Source organism: Rhea pennata, chromosome 3, assembly GCF_028389875.1.
Source record: "Rhea pennata isolate bPtePen1 chromosome 3, bPtePen1.pri, whole genome shotgun sequence".
In the NCBI taxonomy this organism is placed as follows: Eukaryota; Metazoa; Chordata; class Aves; order Rheiformes; family Rheidae; genus Rhea; species Rhea pennata.
In genome coordinates, this window is record NC_084665.1 from 125,045,712 (window position 1) to 125,072,526 (window position 26,815).

At 42.9% G+C, this 26,815-nt stretch overlaps 1 protein-coding gene across 2 annotated transcripts; it reads left to right on the forward strand.

The window, feature by feature from the left end:
- The first annotated feature begins 384 nt into the window (after window positions 1-384).
- Window positions 385-26,296, forward strand: TFAP2B (transcription factor AP-2 beta). 2 transcript variants are annotated; one of them, XM_062571212.1, is made up of 8 exons: window positions 385-465; window positions 3,697-3,723; window positions 5,031-5,489; window positions 10,202-10,262; window positions 18,252-18,471; window positions 21,058-21,176; window positions 23,714-23,855; window positions 25,996-26,296. In XM_062571212.1, the coding sequence occupies exons 1-8, from the start codon at window positions 385-387 to the stop codon at window positions 26,294-26,296; spliced, it is 1,410 nt and encodes a 469-aa protein (XP_062427196.1). The 2 variants fall into 2 exon arrangements, with proteins under 2 accessions (XP_062427196.1, XP_062427197.1); XM_062571213.1 differs by lacking the exon at window positions 3,697-3,723.
- Window positions 26,297-26,815: the final 519 nt, after the last annotated feature.

A 26,815-nucleotide genomic window follows, 5' to 3' on the forward strand; every position in this document is an offset into this window, starting at 1 on the left:
TATCAATTTAAATGTGTCTGTTTTTAGGAAAAGTTCTATAGAGATACATATGTGTACATGTGTCTGTATATGTACATGTGTGGGTGTGCAACTGTGCATATATGTGTGTCTTTATAAGCCTGCCTATAAGTCTAAGTCTATATATGTGTGTGTATGTATATATGTAGTCATATATATGTCTGTAGATATATGTAAGTATGTAACAGATAATGTTTTTTACTATCTGATTGAGGTTTACTTCTGCAGCCTATTGTTTCAGACAACAGATATAAGTTGCGATGGAAGAGGAACGTCGGATTTGGTGTCTGTCCCCCATTTCCAATTATAGATGGATCATTACAGACAGAGAAGTACTGAGAATCCAGACATCTGCTCTTCACATGAATGCACTCACCTCCTAGAGAACAGCCTGCCATCATGCTCTGGAAACTGGTTGAAAATGTCAAGTATGAAGATATCTATGAGGTGAGTATATAATATGCATATGAGTAAGAGAGTATATGTATATTTAAATATACTTCTAGATGTATATAGGCATGACTATGTAATATATATCTTTATCTACTTATACATATAGACAGCTATATAAACGCACACACCAACACACACAAATACATAGATAGGAAACCAAGTGTAAATGCTTAAATGCTTATTTATTTGCATATTTGTATTCAGCATGCCAAATCCTAAACTTTTTTTTTCGTGGAAAAGCTGTTTGATGCGATTTAAAACATCAAAGAAAAGATCTGGGGGTTGGAATGAGGCAACTTAAAGGCAAGAGTTCGATTGTTTAGACCTCGAATTAAATATAATTCGATTAAATATGGACAAATGTCGAGAAAAAAAGCTGAAAATAGAAGAGAAACACAATCTGATATTCATAGACCGGATACATTTCTTTTTTTCTTCCCTCCTTTTTTTTTTTTTTTTTTTTTTTTCCTTTTATTTCCAGTTCTAATCTATGCTCATCCTGAGCCTGGATTTTTTTGTCTTCTTCTCGCTTTCACAATCGGATACATTTTTACGGTTTACTGTACCTATATAACAACAGATACGATATGCAAGTATATATATATTAATCAAAGGGTAAATACATTCTTGCACGTATATGAGCACACGCACCCGGATTCATATACTCAAAGCGCAGCTTTGCATAGTCCGTCGACGAGAAAAGTTGCGTGCTTTATTCAGATCTCTGCTATTTTCGAACAGACCGAGAAAAAAAAATAATAATACAGCTAAAGCACTGCGAAAGGTGTCCTAATTTTGCACGATGTCATGAACGGCATCTTTTCAAAATGGGCTCGGCGAACGCAAGCCGCGCAATTTAAACGCGTTTTGCTCCGAATCGGGGGCAGACGCGTAAGGAAAGGTGTCGGGATGGTGGATTTTCCATTTATTTTTCATTTATATTTCTTTTCGGGGCACACGCGAGCGGCGGGAGCGGGGGTGCCTGTGGCGGGGGCGCGGCGGGGGGCGGCTGCCGGAGGGCAGGGCGGGCCGCGCTGGCGCTGCCACTCCGGGGGCACCGGGACGGGCAGCGCCGTCGGGGCCCCCGCGGTCCCTTGCGCGCCGCCCCGGCAACGCGTTTAGGGCGTAAAACGGCAAACTGCGGGGCAAAGCAACGACAGGACTGGAAGGAAGGGAGTGTATAGAGGGGTGTGTGGGGGGGGGGGAGCACCGCACAGAAGCACCGACGACCCGAAGGCACGGTGAGGGGCGCCGGGAGGGCGACCGAGCGCTGCTGCCGCCCAGGGCGGCGTGCGCGGCGGGTCGCCCTCTTCCGCACGGCTCGGCTCTCCGGAGCTCCCGCCGGGCTGATTATCGACGGGAGGCTGGAAAGAGCCAGCAGATGCGGCGTGAGGAGCAGGCACAGCCCGGCCGCCCCCCCTACCCCGGCCCACTCGTCCCTCCCCGCCGCCCGCCCGGCTTTGTCCCGCGGCCGCGGCGGCGGGCGCCGGACGCTGCCTCCGCGGCCGCGGAGCTCGGAGACCCCCCCCTCTTCTTCCCTTTTTTTCTTTTATTCCCCCCCCCCTCCTTTTTTTAGAGGATATTTTTAATCTTGTTTGGCTGCTGTGCGCTTGGTGAACACTCGCGTTTTTAAATTGCCGTGGGAGAGAGGCAGACTGGGGGAGCGGCTGGATGGGCTGCGGGCACGGTATGCCCTACCTTGGTGGAGCTTGTAATGTACAGAAGTTTTTTTTATGCAGTTTATTTTTATTTTATTTTATTTTATTAAGCAGCTAAAGTCTTCTAGGTTTATCTCGGGGGAAAAAAATGTTTCTCTCTCTTCCTCTTTCCGATTTACAATTAACAATACGGTGTGTGGGGGGAGGTCTTAGCCACTTTAACTGACTGCTCTTAAAACAAAAGTGTGTGTGTGTGTGTGTGTGTGTGTGTGTGTGTAGCGCGGGGGGGGGGGGGGGGGCTGCTTTGGGAAGTGTGAGTCTATTTAGGAAGGAACGTAAGTTGAACTTTAACAGAAATGGCAGACAGTCCAGTTGAACGGGTTCCTGCAACATCAAAAAGGTTTTATATCGCCCCTGGCTTTGCCTCAAAACTATAAATTTACTATCCTTTAAAATTCACTGCATGCATTTTACATTTGGGTGAAAATTAGGATATGTGTGTATACATTGTTTTTTAATTTTTATTTATTTTCATATCGGGTAGAAGGAACAGGATTCGGAATTAAATAGAGTCCAATTTAACCTCGATCCAAGTATTTATTTTGCCATTGCGAATAAGCACGATCTGTAGCATTCAGCAAAAGAGCTTAATCTCCGCTGTAAATAGTTATATTATAATGGTAGCAAATTTCTTCTTCTTCCTTCTTTTTTAAAAAAGAAAGGATTAGAAAAGCCTATTTTTTCTCATTATTTGTTCTAAGAAAAAAAAAAGTGGAAGAACAAAAGCACCAAAGGCAATCAATTTCTCGTATTTGGAATGTATAATTAAATGTAAAAGAAAGAAATACGTTTTCCTTCTTCTTCTTCTTCTTCTTAGCCTCCAGCATTACTCCATTTCACTTCCTTGCTCCCGACCAGCAGTGTCTAGTTTACACATCTTCCTCCGCTTGAGTTAATTGAAGTTATGCCTCTTCCTTGCTAAACTTTCCCCCCCCTCCCCAAACTCTGCCTCTGCCAGCCCCCCTCGTCTGATTACATCTAGTAATTCTCCACTGAATGAACGTCATTTACAATAGTAGGGGAGCTCTCGAGCTGGCTGCCAGCTTCACGCTCCATTTGGTCCTGCATTCTCCCTTTAAAGTAGTCGTGTAATATTAATAGTCATGAATATCAATTATTATGAGGCGGTGTAGAGAAGGAAAGGGAGAAAGGGGTATCGGAGCAGTCTGAGCCTAGCCTTGGGTTGAAGAGGATTGTATCTGGGAGCTCAAAGGAAAAAAAAAAAGGAAAAAAAAAAAAAAGAAAAAAAATCAGAGAGGGAGGGGTAAATCATATATGTAGATATAGCTTTCCAGGCTCGGTTTTGGGGGCACTGGTCTTTCTTTTTTCTTTTTTTTTTTTCTTTTTTTTCTTTTTTTTTTTGATGGATAGACTTCGAAATATCTCAAGCTGTTCTCCTGTGTCCAACACGTCCCTTTGCAGATCTCCTTGATATTTTTCCCTCCAATTATTAGCATTATCGCCACTATTTTATTTTTAGCTATTACAAGACTTTTTTTATTTCCAGATGTTAGTCCACACCTATTCCGCCATGGTGAGTTTGGATCCATGTTGTACTAGAATTGCATGTTCTCTCTCTCTCTCGATCTGTTGTGTCTCTCTCCCTCTCTCTCTCTTTTTAAACGCCTTTGGCTTGGTAATTTAGCACAATAATTGGAGGAGGCTTGCAGCTGCTTCTCCCTTTTTGCATTGTGTGTTCTCGATTTGAGCTAGGGGAGTTTTGGGGGGGGGAGAGCAGGAAAAAAACTTTTTTTTTTTTTTTTTTTTTTTTTTTTTTTTTTTTTTTTTAACCATGTGTGCCATTGCTTGTGGGGATTTGAACTACACTTTGTGGAATAGATATTTTCTTGTTTACTTTAGCCTCGCAGCTTCAGCTCGATGGAGTTGGACAAAACTCCTCTCTCACCTTTTCACACACACTTTTCCCCCCCCCCCGCACCCCTGCACATCCCCCAAAGAGTTTTCATTACAATGACCCCCCCCCCCTCACGCTCCCACCCAAGCTCCGGAATATAATATTGGAAAAGGAGACAAAAGACATTGGAAGTTGCTGCAGAAAACAGCGGCTGGATTTGTTCAATACCGATATTTATTTGGGTTTTGTTTGAGGGGTTTTTTTTTGGTTTTGGTGTTTTTTTTTTTTTTTTGTTTTTTGTTTTTTGTTTTTTTTCCTCCTAGGGGTATACTCTCCTTATACAAAGAGCACTCATGTTTTGATTTTTTTTTTTTAAGTCCTTTCCAGGACTGCTTCTTTCCTCGGAGTCCTCCGAGAAGTGCAACTTTCCTTCTGGTCTTTTTTTCCACGTGAAGATGGGTTGGTGATTTTGCGTTTCAGGATTTCAGTAGAGAAATAAACAGATGTTTGGAAACTTTAGGCAGGACAAGCAATGCGTTGTTTAGAAGACTGGGTTCTTTGGGGGGGTCATTTTTATCTTAAAAAAATTGGATTTATTTTGGGGGTTGGTGGAGGGGGAATCGTATTACTGAACTGAATTCACACATCTTACCTGCATATGAAACACCAGTCCTACATTTTTAATTATGACATTTAGCTTTCCCCCCATACCCCATTCCTGCTAGTTATTGGGAATAACCACGTTTTTCACCCACGATCTGGGTGAGAAATACTGGAATATTTCTAATTTGCGGCGGGGGAGGGGGGATACATTTGAACACTGATTTCCTTTTTTATTATTATTATTTTTATTTAGTTTTTAAGTTTTATTTTGGAGTGGGCGACTTGCTGCTGGGTGTGGGGGTTTTTTGTTTTGTTTTGTTTTAAAGGTCGTCCTTTTTTTTTTTTTTTTTTTTTTTTTTTTTTTTAATTTAATTTACTTTTAGGACCGGCATGATGGAGTGCCCAGCCACAGTTCCCGGCTGTCCCAGCTGGGATCCGTCTCGCAGGGACCCTATTCCAGCGCTCCTCCGCTGTCTCACACCCCGTCCTCGGATTTCCAGCCGCCTTACTTCCCACCCCCTTACCAGCCTCTTCCTTACCACCAAAGCCAGGACCCTTACTCCCATGTCAATGACCCTTACTCCCTAAACCCCCTGCACCAGCCCCAGCAGCACCCCTGGGGACAGAGGCAGAGGCAAGAGGTGGGATCGGAGACCGGGTCGCTGCTGCCACAGCCTCGGGCCGCCCTGCCGCAGCTCTCGGGACTGGACCCCAGGCGGGACTATCACTCGGTCAGGAGGCCAGACGTCCTCCTGCACTCAGCTCACCATGGCCTGGACTCCGGCATGGGCGACAGCCTTTCCCTGCACGGCATCGGACACCCGGGCATGGAGGAGGTCCAGGTAAGGCACCGCTCTCCTTTCTCCTCCCTGGGCAAGGCACAAGCCTCCCCCAGCCTGCGGCCTCGCTCAGAAGTCATCTAGGGGGGCTTCTAGCAATTGTATGCTGCCTCGCCATCCTTCTCTCGCGTGGAGATTATAATTTTAATACTCCCCCCTTTTTTTTTTCTTTTTTTTAAAGGAGAATGTCATCACGCACAGGCTCTCTTTGGTAAACCCTCCCCTAAATGGAGAGCTAGCAGAACCCAGTAGGAAGACAGGCAGGCAGACACACTGCTCGAAATATTCCACGTGTTTCGAGAGCTGGCAGAGTTCAAGCCGGCCTTTCAAATTCCAGGTATTTCCCAGGAAATAGCAGCTCTCGCTAACCAATTTCCTGCAGCTTAGGGATTTTGATGAAACTGTCAAGCTACTCTATTTTTCATCCGAGAGGGAGGGGGGAATAATAATAATAACGATAATAATTAAAATAATAACAATAATAATAATAAATTAGCAACAATAATAATGATAACAGTAATAATAGTAATAGCAAAACTTCGCCGCTAGGAATTAGGCAGCCCTCCCTTTTTACAGTTCTCAGGGGTAGCACTGATTTTAAATTTGATCTATTAGCTCCTCTGGGTAACAAAGGACTTTCACGGGGCTCACTGTACAGCATTTCCCAGCTTGCTCCCATCCCATGTGAAACTCATCATCACGTGTTATTTCCTTAAAACAGAAAGGCCCTTAGCAGCTTTGGTGCTGGTCCTTCCACCCTTCGGTGCCTTGGTTTCCACCTTGCTGGAGGTGGGTAAGACCGGCCAGTTGGGGACCCCGACCTGGAGACAGGAGCCTTCCGGGGCAGATCTTGCATTAGGCTTTAGAAGTCGGGATTTGGGTCCGTTTTTATTCCTTTTTTTCCGAATATATATATATATGCTATGAAGTTATATGTGTATATATGCATATTTATATGTATGTACATATATGTGTGTGTGTGTATATATATTCAGAGTTGGAATAAATAAAGATCTGGATTACTGGATAATATATGGAAGTCACTCTGCAGGAAGGGGGGAAAGGAAAGAGAAAAGAGGAGGCTGAGAAGGGAAAAAAAATAGCCGTGAAATGGGATCCTACTAAACATCATAATAAAAGAATCAGTGGAAGAGAAGCAGAGGGACGATGTTGCACTGACTTGCGGGTTCTTTTAGCGTTTCATAGGAAAATCTCAGAGCTTTGCTGATGATGAGGACTGGCGTGAGTGCTTTAGAGATCGGAAGTTTTTTGTTTGTTTGTTTGTTTGTTTTTTGGATTTTTTTTTCTTTTTTCCCCGCACAGATTTCCTTCTGCCTCAGCTCAGTGGCCATGGGGTCGCTGGTTTCACAGAGCTGATTTGTGAGACCTGGGGTTAGTCCCCGGCTCCCCCAAGCGCAGCCCGCGGGGGCCGCCCGAGCCCCGCGGCCGCCCCGGCGGCGCCGTCGGGGGCCTCGGCCGCCCGCCCGGGCCGGGCTGAGCAGGCAGCGCCGGGCCCTGCCAGACCAGCCCGAGCCCCGGTTTGTAAAAGTTTGGTCTCAGGACGGGGGAGGAGGGAAAGAGAGCGGGTGACCCAAGGAGAAACAGGTGAAGGGAGAGATGTCCAACCGCAGGGTAGCACATATAGAGATTTCCCTCTCTCTTCTAGCCCAAAACTCACTCCTCTCGCTGACCCCCCCCCCCCATTAGTGACAGATTAAGTTGGGCGGTTTCCACCCTGATTTTCAATATGGATTTATTGTAGGCGCACTACTCCAAAGAGCGTATATACCTGTTATCCGTAAACACCAGAGAGAAATTCCAGGAATGGTCCCAGATGGCTTTTTTTTTTTTTTTTTTTTTTTTTTTTTTTTTGGTAGTCTTCTAAAAAGTTGAACCGACGTCTAGGTAGATAGATACAGAGGTATATCTCTTCTTTAGCTTAGGCGTCTCTGGTTAAACAGACGCCAACAGAATGGGCTGAGCTGACAAGGGAGAAAGAGGGAGAGGGAAGGAAAAAAAAAAAAAAAAAGAAAGAGTGCGTGACAGAAAGAAGCAGTGGTTATTATATAAACACCAAATCCAGGCCATGTGTAACCCATTGTCCAGGGATATAATTAAGTGATTGTAATACGATAGCGCTCTGTTATTGTAAACAGAACGGATTGTATTGTCCTTGCTGCCCCTTTCGAGAGGAATTTTCAATCTGCAATTTGCAACCGTACAGACAGGGAACGGGGAAGAAAAGACCTCCTTATTGAAAACCAATTTGCATCATCTAATAGAGACTCTGAAGAACACCACTGCAACCAAGATTTTTTTTTTCTTACTGACCAGGCAAAGTGTGATTTTGTGGGTCTTATTAAGACAAAGCTATGATAAAGAAAAATCTGCAGGGGAAGATCCAGGTGCTTTAGAGTCTTTGCAAAGAGACGGGGGAAAAAAGAGAGAATAGAGTTTTTTCCCCCTTCTCAGATATTTTTCTAGCTGTTGAATGAGGTGTGTATGATATATAGGTAGCTCTCTACTACTTGATTGCTGGAGGAGAGGAGGGAGGGGAATCTTCCTCCCTAGATTTTCTAAGTATATCTAGAAACTCATCACCTTTCCCCTCCCCGCACACACACCTCCACTCCTCCTCTCGCCCCCCCACACGGCAGTCACCGCCTCTGCGTGCTAGGTAGCGAGCTGGAAAGTTAAGCTGCACCAAAACACCCAAGTCTCTTCGAAAGTAACCCCTGGTATCACTTTTAACTAAAGAAGTCTAGTAATTAAAAGTCTGAGTTGTTTTTCCACGTTTCCGCATGCAGTCCTAATTAAATCTTTACGATCCTCTCTGTGACTATTAACTGCCAGCATGCTGAGCGAATATCCTGTACAAAAACCCAGCAGGAGGGCGTAATTAGATAGAAAATCAGACAGGAGTCTTCTCATTAACTACAACAACTAACCCACGTTGCTGCCGGAGCGAGCGGAGGGCACGCACATAAAGCGTGTGCAGCACCGTGCGCCAGGGAGATGAGGGTGCAGAAGGGAGAGGGAAGATGGCGTTTCAGATTTACCTCCAGTTCTGGGCCACCGAGTGGCGAGCAGGCTGCAGGATTTGCTCACCACCCCTCTTTGGTGGCTGCTATACGGGAAGGAGGGAAGCCTCCGTAATTTTATTTTGTGCCCTTTAGGTGTGTAGCCTGTTGGTTATGGGAGAGAGGCGCAGGCATGCACAGACCACGACATGAGGAGACACTCCGTGTGTGTGTGTGTATGAGTGTGCTCAAGGAAAATGAAACGAGAGGAAAGATCTCAGAAAAACATTGGTCCATCTTTTCTTTTTCTTTTTTTTTTTTTTTTTTTTTTTTTTTTTTTCGCCTTTTGGAGACGTAATTTTATCCTAACTCATATTCCATCTTGAACGTCTCTGCTGAGCGTAGGAAGAACGGGAGATAAGAGCTGGATCAGGATAAACTCAGCCACTGAGTGTAGCAAAGATAAAATAATAGGGAGGAAAAGCATTGCTTTGCTGTAAAGAGTTTTTCTTTATCAGGGAAAAGGTAGAAAACTCTCTGGATGGGTAATAACCAGGAAAAAACAAAACTTCAGCTAATGATCAAAACAGAGAAAAAATATCTACCCTCAGATCCTCATTCTAGCTGGAATCCAGAAACTATCCTAAAACGGAACCTGTCGTAATTCTGCTATGAAATGTTCCTACAGCACCTCTGCTTTTTAGGAGAGGTCTGTGCTGACCGCAGATTTAGCGGCAAATTTTTGCAAATTCGTAGTCATTATATATATATATATATATATATATATATATATATATATATATAGCAACTTCATGAAGAGAAACGAAACATTTGCTCTGTCCTCCACGTCCGTCTTTGTTCTCCTCCTTCCTAAAGAAGTTAATGCCATAATAACAGGTGTGCGCCTCGCCGGGCTGGAAATAAAATAAGAATAATAAAAAGGTTGAAAGGGAAAGCAGGAGAGTTTTTCTAGGCAGTCAATTTAATAGTTTAGACTTTTGATAATGTGCAATCCCTTTCCCCCTCCCACACACGCAAACTCCCGCCCCCACAAATTCAGGACATTTAAGCAACCTTGGGAGCTGTAAATCTCTTTCTGCTTGTACCCTATACGATGTGGGCGTTGCGCTGCACTTCGAATTGCTCAGGCTTTAATTAAAAGTCCATAATGTAAACTATTATATATAAAAAGTAAATGGCCCTTGAATTATTAAGATGTGGCAGGGTTAAGCAAACAAACAAAACAAAACAAAAAAAAAAAAAAAAAGCGGGGAGGGGTGGGGGAGGAAAGGGTGGGAAAAGGGAAGGGAGAATTTAAGTTGTCCTTAATCGTGTTCATTTATGTCATGCAATAGATCTTACAGATGTTGTCAAATTGCTAGGTTTTCAAAGAAAGAAATATAAAGCTTTATCGAATGCAAAGAAGTCTATGCAACATCTATGTTTTATAAGATAACAAAACCAGTATTGCACCCCATATGCTTCACACCTCCCTTTTTTATTAGAAAACTATATAATTTGTAAGAGTTTCATTTCCTTGTCGATTTGGGGGAATAATAATAATAATAAATCCCTCCTCCCCTAGTGAATTAATATAAATGGAAATAACAGAAACTCCGCTTGGAATGACATGATTTATGTACGCAATTCTTTAATATCCAGTCAATTTGAATAGTGATGTTTTTATATCCACAGTCAGTTGAAGATGCCAATAACAGCGGTATGAACTTATTGGACCAGTCTGTCATTAAAAAAGGTATGGATTATTCCAACAAGCTAGACAAACTTTTACTGTGTAGCAATATCTTCATGATATATTTTTACTTTGGGGCAATTATTTTATCCGGGAAGCAGACATGCATGGCAGCAAGATGAATAGCTGATTGAGTCGGTAGATAGAGTGAAGGGAAGAGGAAAAACATATGAAAGGAGAAGTGTTTATTTATTTTTTATTTATTTTTTCCTGTCTTGCACTCGGATTAATCACACGTAATTGTAAATATTTCTTTGCACTATTGCAATAGCTGTTCGAGTGGGAAAACACTCTCCCCTCTGTGGATTTGCCCCCTCCCCCCATGCCCAAACTCGGTTTTCACGGCCCCCTTCCTTCCCGCCTGCTTTTAACGGGGGAAGGGGACTGATCCTCTTTGGGGTTTTAATGCATTTCCCAAGCGATTCATCCATGCGGGGGAGAGAAACGCATGCTGGTGGAAAAGTAGCCTCGGCTCCTTCCCCCCTTCCTCCAAGAATCCCCCCTTTCCACATACCCCCTCCTTTTTATTTTTTATCTTTCTACATATGCGTGCATGATTTAGTGCAACTGCAGCCTCACCCCATACTGTTAAAGGGAATGTGATATTAACAAATGTTTGCAGTCTCTTGTACAGCTGTAAGCAAAATAATTAACTAATTAAACTAATTAAATGTAATTACAATAACTCATTTTGGGCGTATTGCAGCTGCTTAATTTTTTTACATTTCTCTGACAGTCACTTGAAGATGCTTGGCGATTAGTGTTGTGTTATGCTGATAGACATTAAACAGATCACACGCTGCAAATGTAGGGAAAGCTATCTTTAATTATCTAAGGAGTTTCTATTTCTAGATTCAATTTTAAGTACCAGAGATGAGAGTTAGGAATGCTGTCCCTTATGTTTACTATCAACAGCACTTATCGCCAGAGCCTTATTATTTGTCAAATGCAGAACTATTAAACTACGAATAGTTTAATAGAGATGATCTTCTGGAAGACAAAGAAAAATAGCAGTGAGGGTGTTTATTTAAAATGTATTGAAGACAACATGAGGTCCTTCCGTTTATTTATTGTTTCTATTTAAATCCTCATGCTCAGTCACACACACACACATAAACACACAATAAAGTTCTGTTCATTTGGGGAAGGATAGATGAAAACTCGAAGATCATTTGACAGCATCGTTTATGACCACCGGTTGAAAAGACCAAAGATTTTTCGAGAGAAAAAAAAAAAAAAGAATATTTAAAAAGTTGTCTCAATGCAATTTTTTTTGAATTAGTTTTTAATGGAATTAGTTCAATTTGCCTGTGATAGGTAGGTCTTGTGCTTAGGCTCTGTAACACGACGGCTTCTGGTTGTATTCCCCCCCCCTTTTTTTTTTCTCTCCCTCCCACCTCCTTCTCCGCCCTCTCCCTCCCCCGTTTCCCCCCTCCCCCTTGATCTCTCATACACGATATTTCCTCTTGGGTGTATTTGATTAATTGGTGGTTGATTTGTGGTAGAGAGACTTCTTTTTAACGCTGGTCCATGTTCGCATTATCGTTTTGCAATTTATTATTCGCAGGACGCTCTTCTGCATTGTATGTCAAAAATTCAGTCAAAAATAGCCTCTTTTCTCTCTCTCTGCCTGTGTCTTTTCCTCCTTCAAAACCCGAGGATAGCAGAGACGTATAATGTGCATGCTGGCTGGTACAGTTAGCTAGCGGTTAAATTCGCAAAATTAAAATTTGAATTATAATATTTTTAGGGAAGCTATTAGGTGTAGATTGAGATGTGCTCACCGTGCCCGGGCATCGGAATCGCTGTGGTTAGAGCAGCTGCCACACACGGAGACCCAGGACCACAGAGGTGGGATTACGTGGGGGGATTTGCAGCTATCGGAAGAGTTTTAGCAATGATGAATAGGATACCTATACACTTGGAAAAATAAAAAGGTACTGGTGTTCGCTTGTAGCTGTTTTAAAATCACTGTAGCGGTTATTTTCTTCCTTAGATGTAATGCTGAGCTCTAAAGAACTTTTCAACACAAAGGCACATTGTGAGCTCGGTTTTTGAACAGCGAGTTTCTTGGGTGGAAACGAAGAGAAACGTGCAATAAGTAGTACGGCATATTTATAGCAGACAATAATTAATCAGAACGAGAGAAGCAGGAACATAGAAAGGGTTTAGCAGAACTTTCTCTTTGTTTTCTACACTTTCCAACTGTCAGGATGTACTTGGAAGTAAGGATAAGTTATTCAAACTCTGTAAGTCACTATTGCAGGCAAATGACACAGATAAATAGTCAGATAGGTATTGACTGATTTTTGTGCAATGCGATACCTTCCGTGACAAATACTTCTAGACAAAGGTTGAAGGGGATCTATTTCAGCAAAACCTAGTTTAGTGTTTCAAATGCTGTAATAAAAATGCAGTGGAAAAAAAAATATGATAGAGACCTAAAGCATAAACTTAATTATGTCATCTAGCCTATAAATGTTACTTTTTTAATGATCTTTGAGGCCTGCAGAGGGAATTATCTATCTATCTATCCATCCATCCATCCATCCATCCATCTATCTATCTACGTAGAAATGCTCCAAAAATATTAAGGGGATTACGTAGGATTCATATATAGCTATCAGTTTATCTTGCGCATCGATCCCATACAATAGATTATAGACACACAGTGTCCTGTTATGTTTGCTATCTGAGCTTACTTGACATTTCTGAAGTAATTTAGTTAAGAGGAAATGAGTTGTTCCCAGTAGAGAGAGCAAACGAGTGGAGTGAAGGTAGCCAGCGTGATAAATGGCTCTTTCATTTGGAGATCTCCAGAGCTCGTTTAAGGCTAATTTTCTGTATTAGCCCCCTTTGAGCTATTAATGCAATAGGCAGGGACCGTGGCCCCTCGTCTCTTAGCTGCCCCATTAGAGCTAGCATTAAGCTACGAAGCCTGAACTCTACTGTGGTGCTGGCGGTGGCGGTGAAATAATGAAAGGTGCTTTTAAAATCCTCCTAATCTAAACTGGCAGAGGGTGGTTAATACGATTTGAAGGGGGCTGGTCAATGAACAATCAATAAGCTAATAATGAGAAAGATGCGGTACATTAGCAGTCTAAAAATCCAACGAGACATTAAAAAATCATCGTTAACTCCTAGTCCCATTAAGATTTGGGTGGTGGAAGTGGGAGGGAGGGAGCCAGATAAATCATCGTGATGATAATAATCATCAAGAGCATTAATACAAGATTTAACTCGGCCTTAAGAGCTTACTGGCTACATGTTTTGAGGCCTTTCCTTGATTTCTACCGAAATGAAGGGAGGGTTTTTCGTATGTCCAGAATAAAAGATCGGGTCCCCTTGTCAACTGTTCATCTGAAATTTGTTTGGCACGGTGTATGGCGAAATAAGTTGTCGTCTTTCAAAATCCTGCGTGGCCCGAGTCCAAAGTTAATTTTTTGTGACTCTGGGGCACAGTCAGTGACCTTAAAATTATCCTGATGTATTTATTTACTTTCAGCTCTTTCTGTAGCTTGTCGGTACGCTCACATCCGATTTAGCACGAAAGGCCATTTTAACCCCAGCAACTTAATTCATTCTTTCCTCGCTCACGCACGCGTTATTATCAGCGTTATTTTAAAAGAATCATGTGAAAAGAGAGTCTTAACATTTGCCTTTTAAAGGGACTCTTAATCGTGCAGCATGAGATTCCTTCCCACCCCCTTCCTGAAGTATCCAGCAATAAATGATTAACCGAAAACCACCCTGGCCACAAGCTTTCAGGTGATAAACCTGGGAATCAAACGTTACTTCAGCGACTGTGCTTCGCTGTCGCCGTGTTGGGTACCTTTTCCTGGAAAACTGTCGGAACGTTATTATCACTTTTAATTTAATGCCAAACAATTTCGCGGGAATACGTTTTACTTTGAAATTTCCTCCTGGCTTTCTGGGCAAAGGGGCCGTGGAGGAGGAGGGGGAGGGAGGAAGAGGAGGAGGAGGAGGTGAGCGGCGGAAGAGGGAAGGCAGCGAAAATAGTCACTTTCTGTGCGTGTTCATTAAGAAGAAAATAAGAACTGAGTCTTTTAGCGGGAATGGGTGCTACGTTGTCCCCAGACTCCTAGACTTGCCTACGGTGCCAGACCAAATCAGCAGTAACTACAAAGCCTTGCTGTTATGAGGGACAAAGACTTTTAGGATCATTTCAGGCCCAATAGGTAGAAGCCAAGATATGAAGACAGTAATCTGATGACTCATTAGTAATAAGTCTCTCCATGATGTTTTATAATGAGAAACATTTCTTTTGATTGGTGAATTAATTGATTGATTGACTGATCGACTATCACGTAATTCCCCGGATTTACTGCAACAAAGTCCGTAACTTAGAGAATCATTATTCATTTTTTTTTTTCTGGACATAATGTTTCGTTCTGCTTGTTTATTTTTTTGTATTCTTGATATGTCCTTTTTATTTCCATTTCTTCTCGTGTATGAGCATTAGGGAGCATTTTCATGCGTTTGTGGCTAGCAGCCCGGCAGAGAACCCCACCAATACCAAAAAAAAAAAAAAAAAAAAAAAAATCACAACCTAAGACTTAATGTATGCACAGAAAATTGTAAACATGTAAAGAACTGAAAGCTTCACGCTGAGTTTCGCCATGCTCCATTTCCCCACCATTTCCTGCTGTCGTTTTAAAGCGATCTCACTCATCTAGAGATCCCGTTTGCAGGAACAGTATGCTTATAATTACTAACAAATCAAGCGGCTACTGTTGCTCTCCCAGTTTATTGATAAGCTGAAGAGAAATGGAAGGGGGAGAAATGACAAAGAGATTGAAAGTAACAGGGAGGAAAGGAGAGAGAGAGAGAGAGAGAGAGAGAGAAATGGAGAGAGGGTGAGAGTGAAAGGGAAAGGAGAAAGAGAGAAAGCGGGAGAGGAGGAAAGATTTTGGAAGGGGCGATGGTGAGCGCCCACATGCACCCGCCGAAAGGAGTTTGGGAGTGGAAGAAAAGCAGTTCTTTCTGGGGACAACAAGAACTACATTAATGGGATGAAGTTAAAGCAAAGGTAGTGGGGACGCCGTGTATACACGTGTGTGCTCCTCTCTGTCATTACAGCAGTTAAGGCAATCCCTAACCAACCTGGAAAGTTGACAGCGACTAAAAATACCCTGCGCGATACAGTTTATCACAGTTTACGTGCACCCAGGGATCTGGCACAGGCAGCTGCACACATGGACGTGGGTATTTGTTCAGCCAGCAAAACCTCCACGTTGCGTTATCTCTGGTACTGGCTGGTCTCTATCTGAAATGCTATAGCCATGATAAACATATAGATATGATAAAGATAGAGATAATTCATTCCATGGCAAACACATTTTTTTAAGGAAGTATTAGGTAATTTACAGAAGATATAGAGGATAGATAGAATACATCTCTCTGAAGCTATGAAATTGCAATAGTTATGCTTACACCACCTAGTAAGACTCTCAAATGGGTTTAGAGTTATTAAACTCCAACTGATCGGTATGTTCATTTAGCCATTTTTGGTGAGCCAGTGGTAAGAACAATAGCTGAAGAGTGCTCAGCATAGCAGGGAAGTGGGCCAGCCTGCTTACTAACAACATTTTGCATGGAAAAAATATCGAACACGCGAAAATCCATATTTCAAAGGTTAACTAATGTAATAAGTGCTCCAAAAAGGCCAAAGCGAGTGGGGTGAGATATATTTAAGCATTACACGGGGACCTCTCTCTCTCTTTAGTGAGTTTAGACTAAGATCAGATGTTTTTGGAATTGCTGCCTCTTGTTTAATTTCTCAGTTCACTGGACAGTGACCTGATAATCTGGGCACTAAATATAGCCCCTGTAAAGGTGTACTCGAACCAGTGAGCTTGTGTATTTGTCAGAAGAAAAATGCCAGCCATGAAGATATCTCCGTTGTGGCAATTTTTTAATGTAACTTTTTACCATTTTTTTCTTGATTTTGCACACGCATATATAGATAAATATGTATCTGATGGTGGTGGTGGTGGGGAGATAGATCTTTTTGTAAAGGCCAGTGCTATCTCTGATACCCCAAAGGAGTCTTTTCCCATTGCATACATGGCAAAATACCTACTAATAGCAAGAAAAGCAGGAGCGGGCCTCTAACTCTTTTATAACTGTTTCTGTGCCGATTTCAAACCATTTGAAACCGCCTTTATGAGCTGTATAAAATGCCTAGCTAAAAAATAATAGAGAAATAGGAATCCATTTCACTTTCCAATTCCCTGAAGTAAAGCCACTCAAAATAATTTGTTTATACTGGAGACTATATACAAGGGATACGAAGCAATACGTATATCTGAAATCTACTTGCCTTTTGGTTTTTCGCTGTTATAGAGCTTTTATTGTGGGGGTCTGGTCTGGCAGTAGGAAATGATCTGTAATAAAAACAGTGAAACACGGTTGTGTCTATTCCATACACTGAAGTTATAAAATTGGCAATTGCCCAGTAGTTAGCACTTGGTAATATATTAGGATACCCGATCTTATTGTTTAGCAGCTCCAGACGACTTAAATATTCCCTCAACCCTAATGGTATGATTCTCCAGATACGTTGCAAATAAACAGGGCTTTTATTACTTAACTGACATGTATTATAACTACCTAAATAGCTGGCATATGTGCATAATAGAACCCTATTATTTGCTGAATTGGTTTTGCAATTGATTGAGTGGAAATGGGGAGATTGTGAAGCAGTATCTACTCTACGAGGGTGTGTAATCAATTAGTCTTCTCCTCTAAAACATGCCCGCTAGACTGCCACTAGACTACCACCAGCGAATCTGCAATTTAGGAGTACACTTTCTATAAGGAAATGCACGTTGTAGCGATTCCAAAAGGAAGCAGCAGTAGCAGCTGTCAGCTCTTATTAACTCCTGCATAAAACATACCTTAAGTACGGTTTGTTATCAATTACTCGCAGAAATGAAACAACTGGGAAAATGCAGCGAGGCTCTCTATAAATTAAAGTGATTGGATGATTGATTAGAGCACCTGCTGTAAATCATAACAGTTACACACAATTATGAGAGAGCTATTTAGGTTCATTTGTAAACAAAATTCATGTCAAGAGGGGATTGCTCTCATTTTTACTTTAGCCATTTTTGTTTATTTCTAAGTGTGTCTGTTTGCTGTTATAGGAATTAGTTCATTATAATCCCCATGGTTTCTCTTAAAATAATCTTACTAGTTCCTCGGATAAATTAAATATTTTGTTTTATCGTGGGCAGAATAAAATGCTTTTATTTTTGTTTTTACTTCCTCTAAATATGTGTTACAGTAATTAGATCAACTTTATTCAGGGACATGAGAGTTCCCACTACTTTATGAATAGTACAATATGATCAAGATGGTGAATGTTATGGTTATACCAGACTTTCTTCTTTTTTTTTTTCTTTTTTCTTTTTTTTCCTGGTGATCATTTTTTCTAAACTAAAAGGCTCATTTTGTTTCATAAACCAGACTTTATAAAACCAAAAGCAATAACAGAGCTGTCTTCTAGTTGTTGTATCCTCCAGCCTCGGTATTTATTTAGGACAGAACCTCTCTTAGTGTAGTGCAATTATTCCTATTTTAGCAACAGAAGTAGAATAAAAATGACTAAAAGCAACAAATTTCCCCTTTTCCCTCCATCAATGTGCTAGGCGCTGTCCATTGTACAGAAAAGCCTCAGAGGGCTCTAGACGAGCCTCGATCCGAAACATGAAGTTGGTGCTTACAAGGTGTATTGTATCTCCTCATGATGAAACTAGGCATACGAGCCCGACCCTGTTGGCCATCCCTTGTTCTTGGGGCACTTTCTGAGAGGCTTGGTGGAGTAGGACCCCTTTAGGTTGCTGGAGGTAGCAGGAGATTTGGAATCCCCTTTCCTTTCACGGTGCGTGTCGGAGGCAGTGTGGTTAGCTGTACTCCATCGTGGCGTGATGGTTCATCTCTCCTCTCCTCCCCCTTTTCTCTCTCCAGTTCCGGTTCCTCCAAAATCTGTTACTTCTTTGATGATGAATAAAGATGGCTTCCTGGGTGGAATTTCAGTCAATACCGGTGAGGTGTTTTGTTCCGTACCTGGCCGCTTGTCTTTGCTCAGTTCAACCTCAAAGTACAAAGTCACTGTGGGAGAAGTTCAAAGACGCCTTTCTCCTCCCGAGTGTCTCAACGCGTCGCTCCTCGGAGGAGTGCTCCGAAGGTAAGAGGCTGAGGCCAGCGGGTGTGTGGGCATCCTTGTCTCTGCCATAAATGCTTGGCCATCAGGAAAGTGGATCTCAGAGATGCCTTGATCTTATCTCGGCGGGATGTGTACGTTTGTGTAACGCCCAGGCAAAAAAAAATATATTTATTGAGGCATTGAGGGGAATGTGTGGAGGATAGAGGAAAATGCGGCCATGAACATTTTTTGTTAAAACAGCTCAGAATTGAAGATGTTTTTCGCCCCTGTACATGCACACAGAAACTTTTTGTCTTCTCTCTTTCTCTTCATTCTTCTGTCTTAGCGAACAGAAGATAAGATAAAATGCCACATTGGGCATGTGGAAGTTAGATGTTGCATGATGGACATGATCTGTGTCAGGGATAAGACAGTGTATTTCCCAGATAACAGGAATCTGTGGGGCGTTTCTACATGTCAATAACTACGAGGCAATTAAAAGGGTGCCACGTGGGACATCACTGAAGTTGACAAGGAATTAACAGGAGAATTGTAAGGTAGATAAGTACCTGGTTAACAAAAAGTCATCAACAAATTGCTTTGAAAGTCACCAACTTCATCTAGAGGAAGGTTGCTGGTGGAATTAATCAAGACTGGTCTTGAGGCCTATGATGTTTCACATTTGTGCAAATCACCCACTAATGTGCTGGTGAACTGTGCGGAAGACCTCAAATTAATTGACGTTGTCTGAAGAAAAAGGAATGATGTGGCAGCCTGGTTGTCATTACTTCACATCAAGTGAGAAGCCATACATTTGGATACGAGTAACAAGGATTTGAGCTCCGAGGTCATTGCCTGGAAAAACTAAACAGGGAGACAGCCCTTTCCGTCTCTGACAGTGACTGCAGGATCGTGAATTGTTAGCGTGATTTGTTCATGAGAAGGGTGAGAGAAGGAAAGAAGTTATGATGTGGTATAAGGTAACAGTTCACTAGCCAGCGGAAGACTGAGAGGGGATAAGACTTCATTTTCTATAAGGGAGGCGGATGGCAGGCTGGAAGGCAAAGGATAACACCCGGACAGGAACAAATGCATATAAATTGGCCATGAATAAATCTCAGGTGGCATTTGAAAGCTGTTAATCTTGGAGCAGTAGAGATCTTGCCAGGTACTCTATAGTAGCAATCGAGCCACATCTTTTCTAAGTCGTTTTTAAACGAACGTTGGCTTTCCAGCAAAGAAGTTTGTTATCACATCAGGGGATCCGGTTCCGTGTCTGGAGCGGGGAGAAAGTCCTGCTTCGTGCACAGTCACTTATCCTAAAATGCAGATGAGACGCAAGGTCTCCTTACATAGATGCACTTCCACGTGAATTCTGTAATAGCGGTGATCCGTGCCAGTGGAAGAAGCAGGGATTTTTATTTACAGATGCCTACCGGTCTGCTCATTTTGTATAACTGCAGATGGAGCAGAGAGAACATCTGAGAGATATACTGTAGAAAATACAATTATCGAGGTAAAAAAATATCATTATTGAACTTCAGCGGATTTCTGGACATGGCCCAAGACATAATTATTGGCTGCTGCTGACTTCAGTTCCTATCTCGAGTCTGAGTTTTAGACAGGCTTTTGGCTCAGAGTGAAACAAATATGAAAAGCTTTGCTCTCTTGCAATTCTGCCATCTATTCCTGTTTACTTTGATATAAAATAGTGAGAAGCCAGGCTGACTCCTCTGTCACTTCCTTCCGCTAAGTGTGACCTTTAATTAATTATATATACATACATACATACATATATATATAAATGAACTATGAAAAATGTGGGATGGACCCTGATCCCGATGCCAAAACTCCCATTGGTTTCACAGGTAGCAAAATTTCACCGCTGAGAGTTTACTCTCTGAATACGTATCTATAGATGTCCAAACAATCGTTCCGTGTTTCCCATCTATAGCTCATTCATCCCTCTGTTGTCCTTATCCGTAACCTCCGGCAGATATTCAAATCTCCCTTCAGGCAATCCTTTATATAGCGCACTCTGCTTTTAGGTGTTCCTCCCAGTAGCCCAGTATTGACTTTGTCTGCACACACGCACACACATGCACACACATACACACTTACTCACGAAGCAGTTCCATTAGTTTCATGAATGTTTTTCTCCTTTTCTGTCTATCCACGGACACACACACACACACTGCATTCTGCCTCAGAGTCTTTTAGATTTTGTTTTCTCCTTCTTCTTTCCATTTTGGTCCTTTCCTAGAACAACTGAAGTTCTAATTCTCACGCTTTATCATTCTGCTTATCTCTACACCCCACCCTAATACACGTTGTTGTTATACAATAGGAACCTAGTTGCCGCCTTCAGTATCAGGCTCCTGTACAGTAATTATTGCTGTTTGACATTATTTGATTTCCCTGGATAAAAGGAGGAGAAAGTGGGCTCATCCTCACTCCCACCCCTGGGAGAAATTAAGCAAATCTCAGCAAATTTAAGGAGAAATCAACACGCACAAAGTGCAAACGTCGAGCGAAAACCCTCCTAGGCTACACTGACTGCTCAGACTAAACGTTTCTTCCAGGAACACTGCGGGGTTAATCACAATGTTGATTTCTTTGCAATTCTAGAGCCAAATCGAAAAACGGGGGGAGATCTTTGCGAGAAAGGCTAGAAAAAATCGGTTTGAATTTACCAGCCGGCAGGCGTAAGGCCGCAAATGTCACTTTACTCACCTCCCTGGTGGAAGGTAAGCAGGGGACCGCAGCCCCCTTCACACTCTTGCCTGCTCTGAACTCGTGTCTGACATTTTGCGAAATGCAAAAAGTTTCGGGATCAGGTGGGAAATCGCTGCAGAGGTGAAATTCGGGGCGGGTTCGCATGCCTAAGGCCGACGGACATAAGGATCTCATTCCCCCCCCCACCCCCCCCTCCCCCCCCCCCCAAAAAAAAAAAAAAAAAAAAAAAAAGTTCCTGGCCTGCCGTGGGCGGGTGGGTGGAGAAGGAATTGATTCCTCTTGGTGGCAAGAATGAGGATCTGTGTGTACGTGTGCGTGTGTAGGTGTGCGTGTGTGCAGGGCAGTCCTCACTCCTCATTGCTATGAATTACCAGGCTGTGCCCTCCACCTCCACGTCTGCTCCCTGCTCTCGCTAAATCTCTCCTCCCGAGTTTATTTATGACAGATGCCCGCTACCGTATCGAGGTATATTATTTTTTCCATCGAGGAAAAATAACATAGACGTTATTTTCCCACGTTGTTTCGACGGAGGAAAGAAATCGGAGCATTTTAGCAGCTGCAGAGTGCAGGTTACCTTAGGATGACTAGAGATGAACGAAGAGAGGAGCTATTCCCGAGGAAGGAAAGAGGAAAGGAGAGGCTTAAGTTTTAAATGCTTTCAAGCGAACTAATGCCGTTTTGGTGTTCGGCGCGTTTCTTTGATTTGTTGTTACCGTATTTAAGAATAAAATCGAGAACCACTAATATGTTTAGGATATGTGCCTGTGTTTATCCTAAGAAAAGTTGGATCTTCTCCAAAAAACATAACCAGAATAGTATGGATGTAATTATGAATTACAAGTATCTATATTATACATACACACCGAGAGGCGTAGAAATAATCCAGTTATCTCTGCTGCACATAATCACTCATAAACATTTGCGCTGGATTTTAACTTTTCAGCTCTTTTCCGTTGAGTTATGCGAGTGCTAAGACCTCGTGCAGAGCTGAACCCAGTCCCGAAAGGGCCGATAGGGACCGGCTCCCCCACGACCTGCTGTCGGCATGTGGCTTACACCGAATAGCGGGGTGTACGGGGTATGGGGTGCCGGTACCACCAAGCAAGTCAAGTGTGCAGCATCACCTTCTTCGTGTTACCCTTCTCTGATTTACCTCCAGATCAACAGTTTACTTTAAAAAATCTCCCTCTTCGCGGAGCAAGCCGCACCTGCTCGGGCTTTAGCTTGCTCTCCGCCACCGGGCAGGATTTGGCTTTGCGGTTGTGCTTTTGCCTAGAGCAAAGATGCTGCATCCAGCCCCGGGCGGGATGAAGGGCCTGAGCGCAGCCCAGGAAGGGGCTTCCCTGGCCCGAGCGGCCGCGGAGCCGAGGCCGGTGCCCTCGCCTCGATCATCCCCTTCGGCGATCAGCGAGAAGCCTCGGAAAAGACAGATGACAGTCTTGCCCCAAGTCCCGATCGTTAAAAATAATGCGGTCCTAGAGTTATTAGACATATCTTTTTTGCGTGTTGAAAATCTTTCCCCTGGTCCCTCAGGCGGTGCTTTAAAGGGTTTAATGCTTTATTCTAGAGGGGGTGAGCTATAATCTGGTGGAATCCCCCTAGAGTCTGAAAGCTTTTTGTGTTTTTTTTCTCTCTCTCCTTTTCCTCCTTTCTTCAACTACTGTGTCTTCTTGTGGCAAAAAGTACTCAGTAGGAATTTGATGACACGAATCTCTGGAGGCTAGAAACCTGAAACCAGGCAGGCAGAGGAAATGACAATTAGAATTAGAGTTAGAATAATTATTATTTTTCATAGGAAAAAGGTTGCCATTAGTTGCTATCTTTCCCTTGAAGAAAGAGGTGTTTCTGCTGCATGATGGTCAGACCGGATAGTGGACTGATAGTTTCCAGTGGATGAAACGCAATTATCTGCATAATTTTACAGATGCGGCAATAGTTGTGATAACGATGCAGATGCTCTCTCGCCTATGTGTGCAGAGCGTCTGCATCATTACATTATGTGTGGGTATATCTAGCAGCAGGTGTATAATGTCCCGCAGAAAACAGACATTCATACTAAAAATTATGCGTGTATCTGTAAAATTCTGTATAATGTTCTGGTGTATTGAAATAGGAGGGAATTATCTGCTTTAAAAGAAGTTTGGTCCTCCTGAATTTAGGGACCTAAGTAGTTCTCCTAAGTTCTCACTTTTTTGGGAGGAGAGGGGTCCAGGTTACTTGAAAGTGTGTCTGTGTGCCTGTGTGTACTCTTCCCACTAGTCTGCATAGAATCAGGTTGAAGCAAAAACAAATCTCATCACCTGAAAAGTTGTCCCATGAAGTTACTTCTGCCGACAGATAAGGCTCGTAGAGGGATAACGTGAGACCGGAGCCTGTCTCTAAGGTGCAGGAGATGTTAGTGGGTTCCCAGACACGGCCCAAAAGAGCTGATCTGTGGTTGAGGGTAGAGATGGGCAGCAGAAAGCTGCCGCACCAGCTCTTGGCCGATCAGACTCACCCCAGCAGGGCGGTGATCAGAGGCTGTTAACTTCCCTCTCCTTTTGTCCAGGCGAGGCCGTTCATTTAGCTCGGGATTTTGGGTATATCTGCGAAACGGAGTTCCCAGCCAAGGCTGTTTCTGAGTACCTGAACAGACAGCACACGGACCCCAGCGATCTCCACTCCAGGAAAAACATGCTGCTTGCTACAAAGTGAGTGCGAAGTTGGCCACCTCTGCCCTCCCCTGGGAAAAAGAAAAAAAAAAAAAATCTCTCCCTCATTAAAGCCTTCTTCTGAGCTCGTTTTAAAGGAAGGAGGAGTTTGGAGTCCCCCAATTATAGTGGTACGGGGTGGGGGAGGAAGGGATGCTCTTGTGGTCCCTATATCACACCATGATCCTATATTGCTTCCGTGTCTTTCTGCAACGGGGTTTCTGTGGTGTAGGCGGCTGGCCCCTAGGTCATCTCCAAGCCATTCCCCCCCCCCCCCAAAAAAAAAAAAAAAAAAAAAAAAAAAAAAAAAGAAATCCTGCATGGAAAAGAGACCAAAAATGTGTAATTTGCTTCCACTCCCATGGCTGCAGGGGGACAACACTGTCTATCTGTCCCTCCCTACTGTTCACATGCACCTGCATGGCTGCTACCAAATTGCAATGCCTTCCCGACATGGTTTAATAATAATAATAATAATAAATTCATAGTTTGAATCGTCATAGTTTTACCAAATTTGCAGCCGCTGTTAGGAAGCAGGTGGGGAGATGGGAACTGTGAATCTGCCATTAGGTTTGGGTTTCCCCCAGATATCCATTTCTTTCCCTTGGGACTTTCTCCGTGGCTTTTCTATACCGTTTAATTTACACCCTGCTTTGCCTTCTGGGCCGGCTAGCTGGGTTTTTTATAGCTCATTCGGGTCTTCGGTGGTGGGTGCCACTTGTCTCCACACACTTCTGTCTCTCCAGAGGCGGGAGAGAAAGAAAAAAAAAAAAAAAAAAAAAAGAGAGAGAGAGAGAACCTAACCCAAACAGCTCTCATTTATTTCATGCTCTGGGACGTGGCTTGCTCTGATGACAGTGTAATTTAAAGAAATATATGGAGGGTTGAAAAATCATTTGCTCAAATTTGTCCAGATGTTTTTAAGACGTGATTGGAATTTGATTGCCCTTTTCCGCAGGGTCAGAAGATATTAATGTCCCAGAACTTTAATTGCTCGCAGACTCTGCTCTGCTCTTTGAAGATGTAAAATGTTGGACTCATTACTGTTTGTTCTCCAAATTCAAAGTTTCCTCTCTTGCACTTTCTTAATGGATAATACACATAGAAGTAGACCTTTATCTTTCTCCACCCTCTGAAACCTTTAACCCACCGGGAATTTCAGAGATTTTTTCAGAGGATGAGAGCTGTATGCCCTTTTAAAGATTTTTTTTTCTCCCTTCAGCCCTTTTTTCTCTGGTCCCTGGGTAGGCATCTGTTTCAAAGTGATTATTCTTTTGGGAGGACCTCCCTGCCCCCTGGGTTTCCTCTTTGCCTGGGTACCTGCAGACTTGAAGGTCTTCTGGACTAAAGCAAAGTAAAAGAAAGGGAGAAAAAAAATCATTAAAAATAAATAAAAAGAGAAAGACCTGATTCTCCAAGGTGTGGAGAAAACAAACAAGAGCTGAATGTCAGCTCTGATGCTTTGATTTGGGTGCTTCTCCTCAAAACAAAACAGAAAGCCCCAGCTTTGGTCCTCCTGTAAGGAAACATGTGGCCAGAGTCCTGACGTTCTTCCAAGGAATGCCCAGCCTGAGCCATCTCAGAGGGGTTTTGCTCCTTCCCTATGCTACCCCACAGTCCTCCACACATGGGGCTGCAGGCCCAAGTAGGTCCCCTCTAGCTGATGCTTTCCTTTGGGAACAGCACAGACGGGTCCACCTTGGGGCCTGACTCAGGCCTCTGGACAGACAGAAAGACCACAGACTCATATGACATTTCTCTGCCTTTCTGCTGCCTGGTTATTTCTAGAGGCACCCAGCAGGCCTGATTTTTAGTGGTTCTTCACTAAAGGGTTCCATCTCCAGCCTGGTGCTCTTCTGACAACTCCATTACAGCAAGCTCGCTCCCTGCTGCTGAAGAGCCTGGCCCTGGGCAGAGGGCTGCTGGTCTCCACTGGCCTTCTGGTGTGGAAACAGCAGCTGGGTCCCCCACACCACTGGGGGAAGGAAAGTGGCAAAAAGGTCCCAGCCTGGGGCCTAATCCTGCCCCTTTCTTCAACCTCAATTTTCTCAGAAACCAGTGCCAGTGTGCGATGAGTCTAACCACCACTTTTCTCTCTCTTTTTCTATCTTGTCTCTTCATCTTTCCCTCTTCTATGCAGGCAACTTTGCAAAGAATTTACAGATCTCTTGGCCCAGGACAGGACGCCCATCGGAAACAGCCGGCCCACCCCTATTTTGGAACCGGGCATTCAGAGCTGCTTGACTCACTTCAGCCTCATCACTCACGGCTTTGGGGCCCCCGCTATCTGCGCTGCCCTCACGGCCCTTCAAAACTACCTAACTGAAGCTCTCAAAGGCATGGACAAGATGTTCTTGAACAACAACACTGCTAACAGGCACACATCTGGCGAAGGACCAGGTAGTAAAACTGGAGACAAGGAAGAGAAACACAGAAAATGAAAAAAAAAAAAAAAAAAGGAAAGAAAAAAAGAGAAAAAATAAATAAAAGGAAAAGAGAGAGAGAGAGATATAATCTTTAAAAAAAACCCGTCTTAATTTTAGCTTTAAAAATATTGGATTGGGCTTTGGAAGAATTTTATTAGGTAGGACAAAATAATAATAATAATAAAAATAATAATAATTAAAGAAAGACAATAATTTAAGATCAGAGGAGCACAATGGCGCAAGACCAGTGGTTCAGAGTCTCTTGCCAGGAACATGTGAAGACAACCACCAGGATTTTTTTTCCCACTTCTGTTCTTTCACATTTTTTAAATAATGATTTGGGGCGGGGGGGAATATAATAATAATTAATAATAATAATAAAAGAAAGAAATGAATAACTTATTGGAAGAAATTGGAGAAACATTTTTGGTGTCAGTGCTTTGATTTCTTGAGATGCACGGTCTGTCTTACTGTGATTTTTCTTTTCTTTTCTTTTTTTTTTCTTGTGAACGATGTCCCGTCTCCACACTAGAT

Excerpts from the sequence above, each read along its gene's own strand:
- TFAP2B (XM_062571212.1), top strand. The coding sequence starts at position 385 with ATGCACTCACCTCCTAGAGAACAGCCTGCCATCATGCTCTGGAAACTG. Across the intron at positions 466-3,696 it reads AGTATGAAGATATCTATGAG|ATGTTAGTCCACACCTATTC; the intron begins GTGAGTATATAA and ends TTTTATTTCCAG. Across the intron at positions 5,490-10,201 it reads CGGGCATGGAGGAGGTCCAG|TCAGTTGAAGATGCCAATAA; the intron begins GTAAGGCACCGC and ends TTATATCCACAG.